Source organism: Phoca vitulina, unplaced genomic scaffold (assembly GCF_004348235.1).
Source record: "Phoca vitulina isolate PV1807 unplaced genomic scaffold, GSC_HSeal_1.0 scaffold5, whole genome shotgun sequence".
Lineage (NCBI taxonomy): Eukaryota > Metazoa > Chordata > Mammalia > Carnivora > Phocidae > Phoca > Phoca vitulina.
Genome location: NW_022589708.1, coordinates 15,236,283 through 15,255,988, shown reverse-complemented (window position 1 = coordinate 15,255,988; position 19,706 = coordinate 15,236,283). Strand labels below are relative to the sequence as shown.

Here is a 19,706-nt window from a genome sequence, read left to right as displayed (position 1 = left end):
ATCTGATAGCCTGTTCTAAGAGGACCAAGCGTATGCAGAAGTAACATCAAGAAGATACTCAACTGGGGTGAGAACTGGGGCATGTCTTTCCAGAGAGGGGACCTGAGCCAGTGGCAGGATTGAAATCCCACAGGGACGTTATGCCATTATGAGAACCTGGCCTCACCTTGGACACCTCATAAGATTAAGATAAGGAGCAGGGTTTTGAAACTTAACACATGGACTGGGGCAGCTCTCAGCCTCAGCCGGCAATTCGCCTTCTGCTCTCCACTGACCAGGTCTGTGACCTTCGGTGAGTCCTTGATCCACTCTCCTCATCCATGAACTGGGATAAGAAGGAACAGCCATGAGGATTAAGTGAAATCATTCACGTGAGAACTGTGTAAGATAAATGATAAAGAACGACCCAAATATGGGAACGCAAGCTGGTACAGCCACTCTGGAAAACAGTATGGCGGTTCCCCAAAGGTGAAAATACAGCTACCCTACGACCCAGCAATACCCCAAAGATACAAATGTAGTGATCTGAAGGGGCACCCGCACCCTGATGTTTATAGCAGCAATGTCCACAATAGCCAAACTGTGGAAAGAGCCCAGATGTCCATCGACTGATGAATAGATAAAGAAGATGTGGTGTATACACACACACACACACACACACACACACACAATGGACTATTACTCAGCCATCAAAAAAAAAAAAGAAATCTTGCCATTTGCAATGACATGGATGGAACTAGAGGGTACTATGCTACGTGAAATAAGTCAATCAGAGAAAGACAATTATCATATGATCTCACTCATACGTGGAATTTAAGACACAAAACAGAAGATCATAGGGGAAGGGAGGGAAAAATAAAACAAGACAAAATCAGAGAGGGAGACTCTTAACCACAGGAAAGAAACTGAGCTTTGCTGGAGGGGAGGGGGATGGGGAGATGAGGTAAGTGGGTGATACACTATACGTTAATTGAATTTAAATTAAAAAAATATAATAGAGCAAGTTACACACACAAAGACCTACCCAAATGTAACACCATTAATATTGTTAACTGAGGTGCAAGATTAATGGACCAGGAACCACAAGATTTCTAACTCTGTGACCTATGAACATTTCTGTACGTACCTTACACTTGCATCAAAACATGTTAAAAGAACAGATTTCTAATTCTGCGTCTGCCACAAACTAGAGTTAACGTAAGTTAGGGCCACCTTCCTTCTAAGGGGCCTTAGTTCCCTCATTCGTAAAATGAGGGTGTTGAACTATATACTATCTTATGTTATCTGGAACTATCTGTGATTTATTTCTCATTACTCAACGTCTTGATAATATACAATGATAACACGTTCTTAAAATGGAGGCTTTGACACGTAGGTGGGGACCCATCTGTTTGATGTGAAATGCCTGAGGTCAAAGAACAAAGGGGTTTGTGAGATTCCTGACTGTTTTATGAGATGATACAGGGGATCCCCAGTGACTGACTGGGAGACATTGAGCAGATGAAAGCACTCGGAATTTCAGACACGAAAGCAACACAGGGCTCCAAGCGTACCTTCTCGATGTTCACATACAACGTGAGTCTTTACATTGTATGTACAGGATGCAGATTTCCTCGTCCCTGACCCTCGGTTTGAATCTGAATCCGCCAATTATTCGGCCAGCTATGTGACTCTGAGCAATTTCCTTCCCCTCTCAAAGTCTCAGCCTCTTAAACCAGCACCAAGACAAGAGAAGCTCTACCACAGCGTAGGGCATGGCACATGACGTCCAAGCCCCTCCTGCTCCTCCAAATGGCTCAGTATATATACGGAGTATCTCTGCTCTTCTCAACTCTTGGGGTTATACTGGGGATGACTAGGGAACATATCTGACGTGTGAGTTCCCAGCATAATACTGTGCACACATATACACATTTACTGAACAGTTTTTGAGGACGGAAGCAGAATTCAAAGGAATCCCCTACGAACAACGGAAGTACAGCTCTTCATTTCTAAGGAGGGATGAGATGAAGCAGGGACAGAAGAGAATTCAGGCTGTGTTTCTAATCTCTCATACACAAGTACCGTTAGATACTAGGACAGATTTCCTCCAGATGCTTAAGATATTACACAATAATTTTTTCTCAGAGTGAAAATCTGGGAAATGCAAAAAGAGGATGAAAAGAAAAACGTACTTGTAATTATAATGCCCAGAGATAAAGAGTTCTGATGAGGAGCCTCAAAAGGCTGTTGGCGCCATTCCACCCCAGCCATGCATCTCACATGGCAAGAACACGTGAGTTTCCTTTCTTCCCTCCATCCTTCCATCAATCTAACTCCCACCTTGTATCAGAAAGAGTCACAGGTGACGCTGGACATGAGCCTGAGTCCCTGACAGCAGCGCTCAGTTCTCACATCACACCATACAGTGAGATACTCCATTACTGTTACTGGAAAGATACCAGATAATCCGAATGTTATTCACTGAGCACCTTTTTCTCACCATATACGGTGCTTGGTACTTTCACACACATCATCTCTGTGAAAATGCTTTGTAAACCTTCAAGCACCACTCAGACTATAGCATTGAGATAGTATAGATTCTTGACCGTCCCGATGGCGATTTCATCATCTAGAAGGCAGAGGAAGCACAAGGTGGTAACTAGGCCTAATTCCAAACAACCAAGAATCAGGGAGAAACCTGGGCAGGAAGAAGGGTCAGTATCATGTAGTTTTCTTGACAAATTATGAAACAGAAAAGCAACCTACACATTCCCCTGCTGGATCTTTCTAGACCAGACAGAAAATATCCCACAGTCTTTTTTCCCAAACTCTTCAAAATTTCCTGGAGCGGGATGTGCCTTGACCACATTTGCATCTCAAAGGTGAGCACCCATTAGAATTAAATGTAATGGCTCCGCAAAATGCGAACCTCCCGTGCCACAGGAGATCTGTACCCACAGAACCGAACGTGGGCAATCTCTTTAGAATCTGGTCTCTCTCTGCAATGGGGCACAGTTGCCCGCACACCCGAGCACCACGGTGCGCAGAGCCTCCCCACGTGCCGGCACAGATAAGCATGCATGCCTGCGGCTCCCCCCGCCCCACCGAGTCTGCCGATTCTCAGCAGACCTGACTTCAACCTGGGACGTGTTGTTAAGACCCAGTCATGAAGCGTCGTCTCTGAAGGCTTATAATTGAAAAGGGCACAGGGTGCTTGTTAGAGCACCCCCGGTGCCAGATTGTGAGGAGTGAACGGCCGAGATGAGCTTTAATTACCAGTCCCTGTGGCAGGCTCACCTGTTTTGCTGTTTCGGTGAGGGCAGCAGCTTCTGCCTTGCCCAGTTGCTGCACCATCTTGTAAAACAGGCTCTCTTCGTTCTGCAGCAAAACATAGGGTTCATCATATTCTTTCAGTCTTCCTGAATCCAAAACCTGTTAATCAGCAGAAAGAAACCCATTAGCACACAATGTTTTGCAGTAACATATTATAACTCAGATAATATTTCGGAAAGGGGCAGGAGAAGGAGAATAGAGCGAATCCATTTGGGTGGTAGGCCTGGCTGGTGTTTAAATGGTTTGATTACCCTGTTTTACTAGGCAGACAAAGGCCTAGCCCGACCTTTTATTATTATAATGTTATAGGAAAGGAAGAAAATGAAAGTTTTAGACTATGATTATGGGCACTCAGCAGTCCTGTGGCGTTTTATATTCTGCCAAAGGCATTTTGGGTTGTTATTAGTTAGTGCTTTTAGCTCTCAGACTCCAAGCTTTGAGGGCTATTTATACATACATTCAGACTTGAGAAATTTCTTGATTTAAGAAAATCAAAGTCGGTTTACCTAAAAAGTAGGGTGATGTCATCCAGACCAGATGGCAGTGACCCGAAAGCAAATTAATAGCCGAGCTGGCTTGACAGAATCTGAGCAATATCTGGAAAAGAAGTCAATGCTTCTGGAATTTCTTCAGGGTCCTGGAATATGTCAGCCGGTAAGAGGGGACAAAATAACCCCATCAGCGAGATTAAGGTGCATCTTGAAGTTGGCTTTGGTTGGAGCTTATTATTCTGGGAGTGAAAGATTGGCTAAAAGAGCTGCTACCTAAGCAGCTTTAGCATAATTGCTCTGCACAGAAGAAATCTCTAGAAATCCAATTTTCTCTTTGGATAAGACTAAAGAAGTAATTAAGAAACTGAGCTCCAAATTCCAGCGATCGTGGCCTGCGCAGTCCACGGGGGCAGCCCAATCTCAATTGCAGAAGATCTGAATATCTGTTTTCACAATTATCTCCCCTGCTCCCTTTTCTCTCTTTCTTCGGCTGCCTGCCTTTCAGCCATTTTATTGCTCCTTAATATGTCCACTAATTGGAAATTGAAAGGGAGAGGAAGGGGCTCTTAACTCTACATTTCTACTTATTAGTAGCTCTGGTTAATGGTTCGGGAGGGAAGAAAGAGGCTGAAACAATTGGCCCAAATGACGTACCTAGGAAAACAGTTCTTTAAGTGGTACTTAGTTCTTCATTTAGGTGGTCTTTAGAGTAAATTTATCTTAAGGGGATACGCGGGAACTCCAAGCAGGACGCAGGCTGTTTGTCCACATCTAGGGACTGCAGTTAATTCCGTCCCGTGGTATTTAATCGGAAACATTAAGTCTCATAAAGGGCATTTTCCTGTTAATCTTTTGTTTACTACTGTGAATCACTGCTAAGGGCAGCTTTCTCAAAAGAGTTCAAGAATAATTGAATCTGTCACATCCACATAATAATTAAAATGTCCTATAATTTGGCATGCCAATTTAGATGCCCCGAATGTGTAATTTTACTTAAGCATAGCATTATAGAGCATAACCATTCCTCTTAATGTTGAAGAAGAAGAGAAAAAAAGCAATTGTAAAATACAGGTTTCTCTCATGCTTAAAGACTAAGTAAATAAGTGAATCAAATTACTTCATACAATGAAGAACTTTATATTCTGCAAAAGCAACAACTTTTTAAAAAAATCACCAGTTCAGAGTTAGTGGAAAATGAGTTCTCCGACTATAAAGACTTCACCTAATTTTTAATGGAATGAAAGTATTACTGATATTTTGTCCTTGTCCAGCTTCCTACTTTATTCACATTTGAGTGAATAGTAAATTTTTCCATCTTCTCTCATATTGTCGGAAAACACACAAATACCACTGAGATGACTTAGTTCTCAGAACTAACCAGCATCTGAAAAGGCAGAGCCAGAAAAAAATTAATGCTTTCAAAAAGCAACAGGATTAACAATATAAATGACCAAAAGATTATTTTGGTCAAAATACTTTGAGTCTTATAAGTACTAAATATAAATGCAATGTAACAAAGAATGACTACCTTAAGATTAAAAAAAAAAAATCACCCCATAACTAAAATAGCAGTCTTTTGAATTTGAAAAAGAATAAAAATAGCTGTGGATTGAACACTCATTGTTTCACATGCTTTATAGATATCACTGTTAATTCTCAAGGTAGACAAGGTACATAATTCCTTTCCTTCCTTCCATCCATCCATCCATCAATCCATTTATCATTCCTTCCTTCTTAACTTCCACTCTCCCATCTATCCATCCAGGAAATACTGGTACCTAATACCAAAAGCACTATACTAGGAACAGGAAATTCAAAGATGAGCAAGACACGCTCTGTCCAGAAACTCACAGCCAGAGATGAAGACTGAGGTGCAGATGTGTTAAGTAATTTGGCTCAGGCTACAGAATCAAGTAGATAGCAGAGGTGGTATTCAAACCCAGGGCTGAATCCCTATTCTTTCCTCTCCATGTGAGCTCCCAGAGAAAGACACTTTGATTATTTATTATCAGAAGCAAAATAAGGGAGATGAGACTGTTAACATTCAATTTTCTAAGATGCCTTTCCATATGGATAGTATCATATATTAACTTTGTATAATTTAAGAAAATATGCCTATAAACGTAAACATTTCCCCCTGTCCACTTTCCACTGCATTTTTATTATACTCAGGGCTCATATTATTTACTGTGTGCCTAGTAGATACTCGCAGAAAAAGAAAACCAATTTTATTAAACTTTTAGGATTAATTAAGCATAAGTAACACAAGGCAAAAACACATTTGAGGAAAATAAGTAAACTTTCATTAATTCCTGAATTTATTCAGCAAACATTTATTGCCTACTTAACTGTGTTAACACCATCACGAGAGATGCTGTGCAGGAGGCAAAAGATATGTAAGTCACAACCCCTGACTTTCTGGAGTCTGTACTGAGAGAGAGAGAAGTCCTCAAATGTCTATAAGGCAAGAAAAAAAAGCACAACAAAGGGGATCTGAGCAGCAGAAGACATGACTTCTGGCCACAGGTTCTGAGGACGAGCTTCAAGACGGAGAAAGCGTACCAAACCGAGCCTGAAAGAATGGGTAGGCTTGAACATGCAGCAGTGGGGCTGGGGGGTGGAGACTGGCCACTCCAGACACAGAGAACATGAGCCAAGAGGTCCAGAGATGAGCCTGTCAACTCCTTAAGGGCAGGATGCCATGGTTTCCCGTTCCGCTGTTGCATCTCCCGGCCGTGGCATCGTACATGATGAGAAGCAGGTGCAGAGTGCACACTGGTTCCAAGTTAAATACAAAGGAAACGGAATTTGGGGCATGATGGCGTGACTGCCCAGTGGTGCAGTTGAAAGGACTCAAGGGGAGTGAGTGTGGCTGCCACTGGGAATCGGGCGGTGGGATCCAGGGAGGACAGGACCGGGGGTAGAGACTCAGAGGGCCACATACCCGAGGTTGCTGAGTGGGCAAGAGGGAGAGGCACCTGAGGGACAGACAGACCAGGGCTGAGGATGGAGGCTTGAAACTCATTTATCTCATGTATCGGAGAAGAGAAAGGAGAGAAGGTGCAGTCAGAGAGGAGGGACATTGGCAGAAACAAGAGTGCAGAGCCACCGAGATCACACCAGGGCCTACAGAGCCCCCTTGGGGTGCAGACTGAAAAAAGTCCAGGCACAGAACTGTACCCACTTTGCCTTTACCTTTACTGGTTTGAGCAAAAAGTCCAGATCTTTCAGAATAAGTAAACATAAAGCAACTCCAGATTTTCTTTATGTACAGAAAAACAGGTAGAATTTTGAGTTTTTATTGTTAACATCTCTTCTATCTGGAAGAAAAGGCTCCCGTGATCTCCCGCGGTGCCCCCAACTCTCCTATAGCCCGAGTTAAACGACAAACGCGACCACACGCTCGAGCTGGGGTGAGAGCAACCCCACGGCGCCAACATCTCTCCAGGAACGCCAGCCTCCAATCACTCGCGCTCTCTAGCAGGTTAAGGGAAAATACATTATGTCGGACAAGCCAGTCAGTTACATAAACTCACTGAAGATGTGCTTATCAGGCCCATGTATCTGCAGATATTCCAGGTAGCTGTCCTAGATATAAAAATTAAATGGGCCCATTGCAAAATAATCGAATCCATTTTTAAATGGCGGGATGCCATCAGTGATATGGGGTGGCTGCAGGGAGAGGCGGGGCGGGAGGGGGTACAGGACAGGTGGGCGAGAGACCTGACAACAGCAGAGAGACGCCTGGGACAGCTGTCAGTATGGCAACAAGCAACAGAGGGAGAGCCCACTTAGCAGCAAGCAGAGTGGGGAGGTCGGAGTTTCAGACATCTGCTTTTGGTGGCCCAGGGACAAAGAGGCAGAGGGGCAGTTATCCAGCCTTGGAAGTTGGGTCCCTCTCTGGTAAGATGGATGCCTGGGATTTTCTCTGTGATAAGATACTGTGGGGAGTATTATTCAGAATCTTTTCTTAGGTCTTGAAATGGTCCACCATTTCACCTGGGGAAGCTGAAGGCTAGGTCACAGTGACCGCTGGAGCTACTCCCCCCAAATTCCTGCTATTGCAAGTATTTCTTCTCCCGGATTGTGCTTTCAACCTTCACAGTGGTTATTTTTCCCTCTGAAAACCGGAATGAAACCTCTTGGTGTTTTGAAGGAGCTGTTCTCTTCCGAAATGTTCTAACTGTGGCCAGGTATGCAGGCTTACTGAAGCGAAGTTCCAGGAAGTGAAAAATAGCATTTCAATAAAACTCCAGGTAGCTCTGAGGTGCTTTTGTGCTTTTCCAGGTGGGTATGTTACAACAGTGTCTGGGTTTGATTTCTCTGGGAAAAACTCTACTCAGAAGAAGTTGGACTTTAGGAAGAAAGATAAAGACCATAAAACCATAACATGGCCTGTAAGAGGTGGACTCTGGGCTTCTCAGCCCCGGCTTTTATTCTGCAGAAGCCCCTAACTCCTGCCAGTGAAAATGCTGAACCCAGGCAGTGAGGCAGGTCTGAGGATGTCTCCTTTGCTCCAGCTGCCGGCAGGGGAGTCTGGGGATGCTGTCAGGACTTAGGGGATGCGGGGACGGGAGGAAAAAGCTGTACCACTGGCTGAAGAGAAGACAGGTCCCAAGTTACCAGCTAATCCTCCAACTACAGGGAAGAAGCCGTCTTTAACGCAGAGATAGTGGTGAGTATTAGGAGAAAGAGGATTTCTAATTTGTCTGTCTTGCTCCACTGTTTTGTGGCAACTGAGCAAATGAGGAAGATTAAATTAGCTGTCATTATGACTACATCATGTTTAATAAAGTTAAAACTGAGAGAACATCTTTGTAAAATAGAATTCTAAGCCTAACACATTAATGGCGCTTAATGAACCCAAACTGGGCAAATCCCTTTGGAGAGCCAACACATAAACAAAGCTATTAATTAAGTCACAGTTGTTTCCCAACAAGCCTTTTGTTTGATTTACTTACAGTAAACAAAACCATATCCATACGTCTTTGTGCAGAAGTATTCACCAGTGCAACGAAATGTAATTATGACACCGTGAGCGCGTGCAATTACACGACTTGACGACGACAGGGCTGTTGGTTATGCCCTTCATTAGCATCCCTCACTTCCCCAGCCACTCCCCGAGGCCGGCCACCCTCCAGCCCGTTCCGGAGCAGTAGGCCTTGCAGCTGACCAACGCGTCTTTACGCCCCTAAAGCTTTCAGAATAACAGAACAGACCATCGCTTGCTTTTTGGAAAGGAAATGGGTATTTCTAAGCCAGCAAGAAAAGAAGAATTGCTCCCAAAATCAAAGGTTCAAGAAAAGAACATGACTTATGGTGTTTTGCTGGACTGAAAGCCAACTGAGAATCAGACGCTCTAGAATAAAATAGAAGGTTTCCACCTGGAGTGGATGGAGCCTAGAGGACAATTCCCCAACAATGAAGCTAGGGAATGCGGGCCACCCGGGTCCCCTGAGGTCCACTCCTGCCATTCCTGTCAAAGGAGTCAGCAACCCAAACCAGCTCTGACCAAGGTGTAAGCAAGCGAGTTCACCTCTCCTGTGGGAGCGGCAGCCCCATGGAGACATGCAGAGTCCACCACAGAAAATGAGGTCCTTCCAGGCACAGGTCACAGGCTCTAAAGAGAACCCTGCATTTCCCATCTCCAAACCAACTTCTCCCTCAGTCTCCCCAACTCCCCCGGACCTCAGGCCCCTTCCCTCACATGATGTAGTCATAATGACAGCTAATTTAATCTTCCTCATTTGCTCAGTTGCCATCAGCACACCGTCCTTTATCTGCCCCCAATCCAACCACCTCACCATTTCCATTGCTGGCGCCTGAGTCTGAGCTGCCAACACCCAGTCGAACTGAAAGGCGACTGAACAGTTTTAACTCCCTCTTTAAGGAAAGAGGGAGAGCAGAGTGAGGCCAGGCTAGAAAGGAAGGGAGGGGCTGCAAATTGCTTTGCAAAACTGTATTAGGGATTTGGACAAAGACACTGACCAAGAGAGAAAAATCTGAGATTCTCGAAATTTACCAGGAGATACTGGTAAGGAGAGCATTCCACAAATGGACATGTTTTGATAACAACAACGAAGCCTACTGGTTAAGGGGATACAGAAAAGTTCCCATCTGCGGGTCAGACGCTGGTGCGTAAGATTTAGGAACAACCAGCTGACGGGTCTGCCAAGTTCTGTCCTTTGCTGTTTCCCTAACGGATCATGCATTCCAAGGCCACAGTATTCCAAGTATTTCTAAGTATGAGATGATACAAAGAAGCTGCTACCATCACTGTCATCATACCAAAACCCAAAAATAAATCTATATGGTACATTTAGGAGCAAGGGGTTTCTTTGGACGGGCCCCCAACTGAGCTGAAGACCAAGCCAGCTTCCTGCTGCCACCCCCAAAGCCTGACTAAGCATGGCAAACAGGGAAACGTCACGGCATCACTCATTTACTGTGGAAGAAGGACGCTTCTGGGGACAATCTGTGACATACAGTGCCGAGAGATGAGAACAAAGTGACAGGGAACAAATAGAAATGAAAGGTTATTTTTCCAGTTACCATTCAAGAACACAAAATGAAGGAATAAAGATGCTCGATGCTAAATGTTTCTGGAATCCAAGAGTCACTGTCCCGCCCTCATGGAACACCCCTACTGGGGTGGCCTGCTTCCTACTGTGATGTTCTAGTCCAGACCGGCCACACTGCTTGAAGCCAAAGCATCCTTTTGGTTGGGAATACCCAACTCCTGTCGTCTGCCTCGTCAGAGCTCATTCCTATACACGTCCAGGTCTGGGGAGTGCTGAGGTTGAAAGCACTGCTTCATTGTGCAGAGTCTGGGATGTTCTCAGTGCCCCTCCCCTCCTGATGATCCCATCTGATGATGCATATGAAGCAGGGTGGGAGGTAATATTCCAGAAACTGTCCCAAAGAGTCAAAAGGGACAGCTCCTTTTCACTGGACATAAGGAAGCTTGGATACTGAGCAAGCAAGAGAGGGAAAGGAGACAGAAGAAAAAAAGAGAAGAAAATAGAGACAAAAGGGAGGTAAGAAGGGAAAAAGGAAAGAAAAATAAGAAAGGAAAGGCTGAATTACTAAGAAAGAAAAAGCCAATCAAACCTAGAAGATACCAGACAGCTATCTAGAGACCAAAGCTGGGAGCCTGCCATGTGTGCAGTAGCCGGATCTACTGTGTAAGAGGCTTGCTGGTTGGTCATCTAGTCTCTCAGCCCCAGATCCACCTTTCTTCCTACACTCTCACGTGAGATGCTGGGGCTGGGTTTCTGCAAATCCCGTGTCAGAGACGCTTTGACCAGTGGGTGCTCTGTTGGGTTCCACCAGCAGGGGGCACTAGGGGGGCCTGAAGGTGCGACACAGAGCAAAAGGTCTCCCTGGCTTATGCCACTCTTGCACCATCGCCCGGGGACAGGAACCTGGCGCCAGCCCCCATCTTCCATTAGAACACACAATGAGAACTAGCCTCTTGGTGCACCTCACAGACGTGACCAGCAGCTGGGCAGTGGTTCTCCTAGGAGATCTGAGCATAGGAGTCTTTGGGGTCTCTCCTCCGAGTTCTTAGGTCTGGAGATCTGTCCTGGGCTCAGTAGCTGCTTCCTAAAATTATTACCCTGGTGTTTCCCGTCCACTTTCCCAGCCCTCCAATTCCTACGCTAAATCCCCTACATGAAATCCTTTCTGTTGAAATACGTTGTGTTTCTGACTGGGGCCTCTCTTCTCAGACTCCCTTCTGACACTACACCTTGTGAACATCCCAACAGCTGAGAAATTCTGCAACTTACCCAACAACCAACTGGCAGCCTAAACGAAAGGCTAATTTTTTGATTAAGAGAATCCAAAATACGGAAACAACTGTGACACGGTGAAAATGACTGTTTTACCATGCTGTCAGAGGAGGCCAGATCTTGGATTTGAATTATTTCCATGGCCTGACCATCATACAGAAAAAGGACAACTCAAAAAACTTTTAATATGGAAATATGAAATTATTATATAATTTCACATTGTGAAGGTATAGTTAAGTACTTGAGTTATTGTCAGGGATGAGAGGAAAAATGAACAGAAAACAAACTTATTGGAGGTTTCTATCAGGTTGTACAAGGAAGGTGAAGTTGAAGAACTGAACATTAATGGAAACACCTAGAATGCCACAGGTGAGGGTCTTACCATGATCTTGTCACTGTCAATAATGGTGTTCAACCTGTGTGCGATGGTTAGCACGGTGCACTGGGCAAATTTCTCACGGATTTTTTTTTGTATTAATTCATCAGTTCTAGAACCAAAGGAGTTGGATTTAGTTTAGTAGAAGGGGAAAAGTAGACTTAAGACTTAAAATAGTCATATGACATTTTCATAAGGTTTTTAGATATCAAAGACATGATCTTGCTGCTGAAAAACTCAGTATAAAAAAATCTATTTAGAAATTTCCTATTTTGCATATAATGACATAAAATATCCTTCCCTCCAATTGCTTGAAACTTTCAGGTGTTGAATTTAGGAAACTAGCTCTGTTAGGATGCCTACTAATACCATTAACATTGTATAACTTATTTTGGTTTCTTCCTCTGTTTTCCAGAATTAACGTTATCAAGAGGTGTCTTTGGGGCAAAGAGAGCGCTTAGAAACATTTCTCAGCATCATGAAATGTTTCTCATTGACCACATTTAAAATTTGGATTCCAGGGTTCATGGATCTCAATTCTGTACCTTGGATCCACATTTGCTGTCGCTTCGTCAATGATCAATATCCGGTTTTTCCTGAGGATGGCCCTGGCGAGGCACACCAACTGTCTCTGTCCAACACTGAAGTTCGATCCTGATTCAGCTAATTCGGTGTCCAATTTGCCAGGAAGATCTTCAATGGCTTCTTTAAGCTGTACCTGTGGATGCAGAAAGAATGACATCTTCCTAAACGAACTACTCCTGATGTAGACAAGCCCACTAGACACGAGAGCTCAGAAGTCCTCAGGACGTCTCACGCATCTTACGTATCCAGTCACATGATGGGGGGGGGGGACACCATTTACTGAAAAAGACAGTTGCTGCAACTCAGGACAGAATGATTCTGACTTAGGAGCATAAGCTTAATGGGAGTCGAGACTCTTGAGCCGCCATCAGTAGGCACTTCTGCTCATGCATGAAGAGATATATACTGTGCTGAATAAAGCTATTCTCAAGGTAACACAGGGAATAATTAAAAACGTTCCTTCTTAATTTTTAGATAAAAGGTAACTGAAGGAATTTATAAAGACAAAACGCAGAACGGTGGGTGCCTGGGGGCAGAGGGTTAACTGTAAATAGATAAGAGAGAATTTGGGGGGGGGTGACAGAAATGTTCTAAAACTAGATTGCTATGATGATTAACTACAAATTTACCAAAAATCACTGAATCACACCTATAGTGAGGAAATTTTCTGTTATGTAAAATGATACCTCAGTAAAATTGGTGATAAGAAATCATCTGTGTCCCCCGTGATGTCCACCAGGAACCCCTCCCTTGGGATTAATTAAGGAAATTTCTCAAAAAATGAAGTTATTTCTCTCAGTGTAGTCTAAACATTTAAAAACGTTAAAAGGATCAGTATGGTTGAGTCAAGTTTCCCAGAACACATTTTGTATGGGAGTTAGTACACTAAAGGGAGAAAACAAAAATTTAATTATTGCAGGAAGCATGGTTCTCTAAAGATATAACCTTGTGAGCACTTTTCCATTTTGGAAGGTTTTAAAGTTAAAAAAATAAATAAACAAATTCAAACAATGGCAAACCACACCTCATAAATTAGCAAGCCTGGACCCTATTTTGGGGATGGCTCTTTCCCAAATTTAATCCATACTGCTAGAACAGTCAAGTGCATTTACTTTAATCTCATAAAGGATTTGCAGTGAATGAAAACTCACAAAAACAGGGCACAACATCACATCTTATTTCCCCCAGACTCTCAGTTTAATAGTGTTTATATTAATCTATCTTCATAAAATTATAAGTTCCAAAAAAACAAACTGTTAAACACCAAAGATAATCCCAAACCATGCTGAGTGGTAGAGCTCAGCTCCATGCCTATGTCTTTGGAAATTTTACAAGAACCAAACTCACACTATCCTTGAGAGTTAAAGAATAGAGAGTAAATACACTTGGATTTAAGAGACTGAGAGATCGATGGGTGATGGCCAACAAGCAGGGACATGGAACTGTAATGTCAGAATGACAAAACCCAAGGGTGTGTGAGCAATGTTTTTACAGCATCCTAAATGCTGAAGCACTTCTGTGAATGTGATTATTGTGCTTAAGACCAAAGTCCAATCCCCAGAAACGGGAATCTGCGTTAGCATTAGATATGGTATTAGTATTCTGCACTCACATGAAAGGTATGTAAGATCGGGATGGTGAGGGCCAGTCCTTGCACTGAAAATTGTGAAATGGGAGATTCGGCTTAGTCAACCCCCTTCATCACAAGGAGGAGGGCTCACAGGTGATTCTTCTTATGAAACCAATTTTTAGATCTACACCCGAGAGGATGGAACCGATCGAGGCTTTTATCAGCTCTTCCTTCTGAGTTGACTTTGGTAACACTTGTCTAAGCCAATGGGTCTTTCTTAAGCCTGATATCCTGATGTTGAAGGGATAACCTCATGCTTGCCCCTGACTCAGGTGACAGCTCACTAGCCTGGTTTTTTGATCCTCCTTTGGGTTGCCCATAGCTGCCTGACGAATAAACGTGTTTTCCAGAGAACACTGGTTTTTGAGACTCTGTCTTCATTTACGAATCAGGGCTGATTATGAGAATGATACAAACAGAAAAGCCCTCTGTAGTGTTTTCACCCATTCCGTCTATAATGAAGTATTAGAACAGAGAAAAGACGAGAGAGGCAAAAGACAGTAAGTAGTAGTTACACTGAGGGAATCTGAAAACCTTTGAGATAATAGCATAATGTTACTACTCCATGTCTTGAGTGAGATGAGGATTATGTTAGGAGGAGGTCCTTATTCTTATACCATATATATTTAGGTATCTATGGGTGAATTGTAACTTACAATGTAAATTTCTGCAACTTACTTTCCAGCAGGTTCAGCACAACAGAGACTATAGAAGAGAGGAAGCAAATGTGGCCATATACTAACCAGATGAAGGGTGCATGTGTGTTGGTCACACTATTGCTTCTACTTTCTTGTGATTTGAAAAAATTTTTTTGGAAGATTTTATTTATTTATTTGAGAGAGAGAGAATGAGAGAGAGAGAGCACATGAGAGGGGGGAGGGTCAGAAGGTGAAGCAGACTCCCTGCCGAGCAGGGAGCCCTATGCGGGACTTGATCCAGGGACTCCAGGATCGAGCCCTATGCGGGACTTGATCCAGGGACTCCAGGATCATGACCTGAGCCGAAAGCAGTCGCTTAACCAACTGAGCCACCCAGGCGCCCGTGATTTGAAAATTTTTAAATACAAACTTGGGATTCGGAAGCCAGACAGCCTGGGCATGAGTACTGCCTGGCTCTGCCAACTGGGGAAGTTCCTGAACTTTCTCTATCTTAGCTTCCTGACCCATAAATAAGACTGTAATAATTTTAAAGGTGTCTACAATTTAACATTGTTGGAATATAAAATGAGTCAGTGTTTGTAGAGTTTTCAATAGTGTTTGATACAAAGAGATCGATAGATCTTGCCCATCCATAATGCGGTCAGTTAAACTCGCTTCATGTTCAGTTAAACTCCCTTCGTGTTCTGTTTTATTTTTCTTCTTTGCATGCATCAGTACGGAGACCTGATTACATATGCATTGGCGTATTTTCCATCTTCTCCATGAGAATTTTAGCTCCGAGAGGGTATGGTCTCTTTTGATGACTGTGAGAGTCCCAGAATGTACAACAATGCCTCTCTAAAAAAGCTCTCATTGGGTATTTGTTGGATGTATGAATGAAGCCACAAATGCATCTTATTTTGTGACATATTTGTTCCTATAAAAATCAGAAAATAAATCCATATAATTTATACGCGATACCATTTTCTTCTTATTAAATGTCATTGTAAAAGAAATATATTCCTCACAACTACGTAGCTTCAAGATATCACAACATCATACTTTAAAGTGTACAAAGCATTTAAAAAAATTAAAGGAAAACGGGTCAAATAATGCTATTCAAAACTATATATGTCCGTACAGAGTACTTCAGATTATTTTTAACCTCAGGAAAATCATAAACCTCAGCAAAACTGAAAATACTACACTGAATTCGTAAGACACCCATTTGCATCATCGTAAACCTTGTGAGAGTAACCTGCTACGTGTACTGAATCTACCGGGTGCCAGTGCTCCACTCAGGAGGCTAACAGATGTCACGGGATCTCCACATTTTGTGCAGCTTTCTCACTTTTCAAAAAGAAAGGCTGATGCAGGCTGGAGAGAGAAGAGAGTGTGAAATGCAATCAACAGGTGGACAAGAGCTCTTACTAGAACTAAGCCAACAGTAAATGAAGTGAAGGGGGAGCCCATTTACCAAAATACATGGCCTCCGGAGAAATGGAAATGCAACCTATCGTGAAAGCAAGAGTTGCGTTACACCCCCCACGCACACACGGCTGATGCTCAGAGTTCTCTGTATGATGAGAAATACCCGTATTCTAACTGAGATGCCATCAGTGTTGGACGTAACTGGGTGATCACTCCACAGTTCTAACATGACGCACCCCACTCTTAATTGCATATCCGAGGATTAAAGCTGTTTGTTGTTGTCGTGGCTTTTAAAAGGAGCATTATACCGCTGAGTTTGATCTGTTATGATCTTTTAGCCCCTTGACTAATAAACTGCTTCATTTCTAGTCATTACTTATATTTAAAAACTGCCAGTGCTTTGTAGGTGCCCCAATTGCCACTAATTTCTAATGAACTTTCTTTGGTTTGTGGCTATTTTTCAATATATGAGAAAAGAGGCCACATGAGATGGGCAACAGGCGCAGGACTGCCACCCTTCTGAACGTCTAGCCCATCCAGGAGAGGAGGAAACACAACCAAAAGGACTTAAAAAAAAAAAACAAAACAACCTTTTAATTGAAGTTCTGAAAGAGGAGAAAACAGTAGTGCTCTCTTACTGGCTCTCAAGCCAACTCTATGAGTTTGAGTTCCTGTTTCCAGTTTGGCATCATCGGTAAAGCGGCTGACCAGGGTGGTTCGTCGACCAAAGGGAGCTGCCACAGATACCAGATCTCCTACCATCTACTGAAGAGCAGGCCTGGTTATGACGCACTCAGATTTGGACGTCATGGGAAGAAGCAAGCTGTGGAGATGGTGGGTAGACTGAAGACGATAAATCGAGAAGAATCCGAATGGCATTACGACTGAATCCTCTGTATGGTGTCTCACCAGATAAATGCACATATATTCCACCGTGAGTACAATTTCAGGGAAGGAAGCTTCTTAGTCCATAGTCTAAAGGCCTGGAGGTTCTAAGGACTCAAGGTGAAGGGTCCCTGACCTATCACAGAATGAGCTCAACCTCCCTGAACAGGGTCATGAAACCCACATAACTACTGTGAAAAGTTTGTAGTACTTCATCTGCCAGGAATACGATCCAGAAGACAAAAGCAATAAAGTACACCGGAGAAAATCTGGAGAATTCAGAAAAGCCAAAGGGGAGAGGGGGGATAAAAATCACTTATTGTGTTGTTATCCCCCAAATAACCAACGTTTATGTTTTGGTGCCTTTATTAGGTACACGTATCTACGTAATGACTAAAAGAGCTGGAATCATACTGTAAATAAAATGATATATCCATATTTTAAGAAAATCTACTAAATCTTTTGTGGAAAAACACACACATCATGAAAAAATAATTTCTAGAGAAACACAACTATGGGATGAATTCTCACTCTAAGAGGCATCACTAAGGCAATGAGGTCAATTCCAGAAGCAACACATGAAAACCACTCACTTCTCTTTGTGAAAGTCGTGTTTATTTCTATTTAAGAAAGTTCCTGATGTCATTGAAAATAAAGGTAGATCTTACTATTACCACTTCCATCACATCATTTTTAGAATTCTGACAAGCTACTAATTTTCATTTTAATTTTGGCAGAAGAAAGCAGTATAAGATGAAATATACGTTATGATCAAAGTTCTAAGATAGTTTTTATAGGATTTGTCTCCTCATTAACATTTCTTCATTGTCCTGGAACAGTGTGTTTCTAGAGTAATTTTACTATCTGAGAATCTATGAGGAGAGATCTCAAGCTCTGAAACAAATAGAAAAATAATTTACCAGTAATTCCTGTTTTATTAAGGCGTGTCACAATTGCACCACCAAATTTGTCAGCAGAGTTCAAAAGCAAACAATGGTTGTCCTATTTTTCTTTAGATTTGATGGCTAACTGTCCTGCCCACCTTTACTCTTCTAGAATTCCACCCGAGAAAGACTCCCCAACTTAAAGGATATCAGAGATCAACTGCTTTCAAGTAGGAAAGAGAAGGTGAAGTAATTAACCCAATTTAGGCAAATAAAATCCCTATGGTTACTGGAAAGCAGGGTGGGTGTGTAAAGACTCGGACCTGACATGCCTTCAGAAACCAGAATGACTGGCAGGAAACTGTAGGGCCTCCAACTCTGCCTGCTCACAAAGCTCATCTAGAAACTGGAAGAGCTCAGCTTTCTCTGAAAGGGTGACACTCAATGACAAACACATTAATGCAAAACAACAAACATCTGAGCATTCAGTCACTGGGATGTGGGCAACTGTTTTTAAAGAACTAAGCCACATGGTCTCAAAATGAAGAGATCAACCTAGTTATTAAAGTGCTGACTTTTTAAAAGCCAAAGACGGAGCTAGGTCCTACGAGGGATTAGAAGTCTGCCTAAGGTTTAGAAGTTTGACATGGTTTCCGCCATCCAGGAGCTTAGAATCAATTTGCAGAATTAGGGCAAATGCACAAAATAATTAGTGTCAAAACATACAAACCAACAGCATCCTAACACCCTAAGTCCTTTCCATGCAAAGGCAAGGAAATTCAAAGAAGTGGTCCAAATGGAAACACTACACAAATAATAGAAAATCCTCTAGAAATGATTATATCAGTATAAAAACTTAGAAAAAGTTCCAGGGTTCTGTTACTTCCATCTACTCAGTAGCATTTAAATGCTACTGTTTGCCAAGAGTAACTATTACACATTGTTTTACTTTTATGAACACTTTCTTATAAAACCTCAAAGCATTTTATTAGTATGATGAAAAACTATTATTGTCTTCATTTAGTGGATGTTTCCTAAGAAAAGAAAACTAAAATGAAATGTTGTAGGCTAACTGGTCACTAAAATTTGAACCCATAAATATAACTTCCAGTTTAGTGTTTTGCTAAAGACAAGTAAGATAATGTATGTAGTTGCTTTGGATTCCAGGAAGAAAGTTACAGTGAAAACATGAGACATTTTATCTTTGGTTTTCATCATCATCAATACATACTTTTGTGTGTGTGTGTGTGTGTATCCAAGTCATCGATGCTCTTCTGGATGGTGAACAAAGTGAGTTAATCCAATACATTCCCATTAATTACCTGCAGTGTTCTACAGGTACATACACACATACTGATGGTAACAAGTTTAATAATTACATTTTATAAATTACCTCTGTTATGGCATTCCACAGTTCCTCATCTGTATGCTCATTAAAGGGATCCAGATTTTTCCTCATTGTTCCAGTGAATAAAACAGGTTCCTAAATATTCCAAAATAGTGGATGTTATTACTGTAGCCTCTTTTCATTTTATTTCAATGCTAAATTCCAGAACAGAATTAAAATATAAAACCAAAATTCACTATAATCATTAATAATAAGGTTGCAAATGCCTGTTGATGAAACAGCGTCTCTATTAATTTTCCATTATACAAAGTGTGACCCAAAATATCTTCC

At 42.3% G+C, this 19,706-nt stretch overlaps 1 protein-coding gene across 3 annotated transcripts in view; it reads right to left on the bottom strand.

Annotated features, from left to right (window-relative positions):
* The window catches only part of ABCC4 (ATP binding cassette subfamily C member 4), a 241,363-nt gene that overhangs the window by 9,644 nt on the left and 212,013 nt on the right, over positions 1–19,706 (bottom strand). For all 3 annotated transcript variants that reach the window (XM_032402753.1, XM_032402752.1, XM_032402754.1), the window contains 4 exons: positions 19,422–19,511; positions 12,521–12,693; positions 11,982–12,087; positions 3,280–3,414 (listed from right to left, as the gene is read on the bottom strand). In XM_032402753.1, coding sequence (XP_032258644.1) covers positions 3,280–3,414; positions 11,982–12,087; positions 12,521–12,693; positions 19,422–19,511 — 504 coding nt within the window. The remainder of the gene's footprint in view (positions 1–3,279; positions 3,415–11,981; positions 12,088–12,520; positions 12,694–19,421; positions 19,512–19,706) is intronic.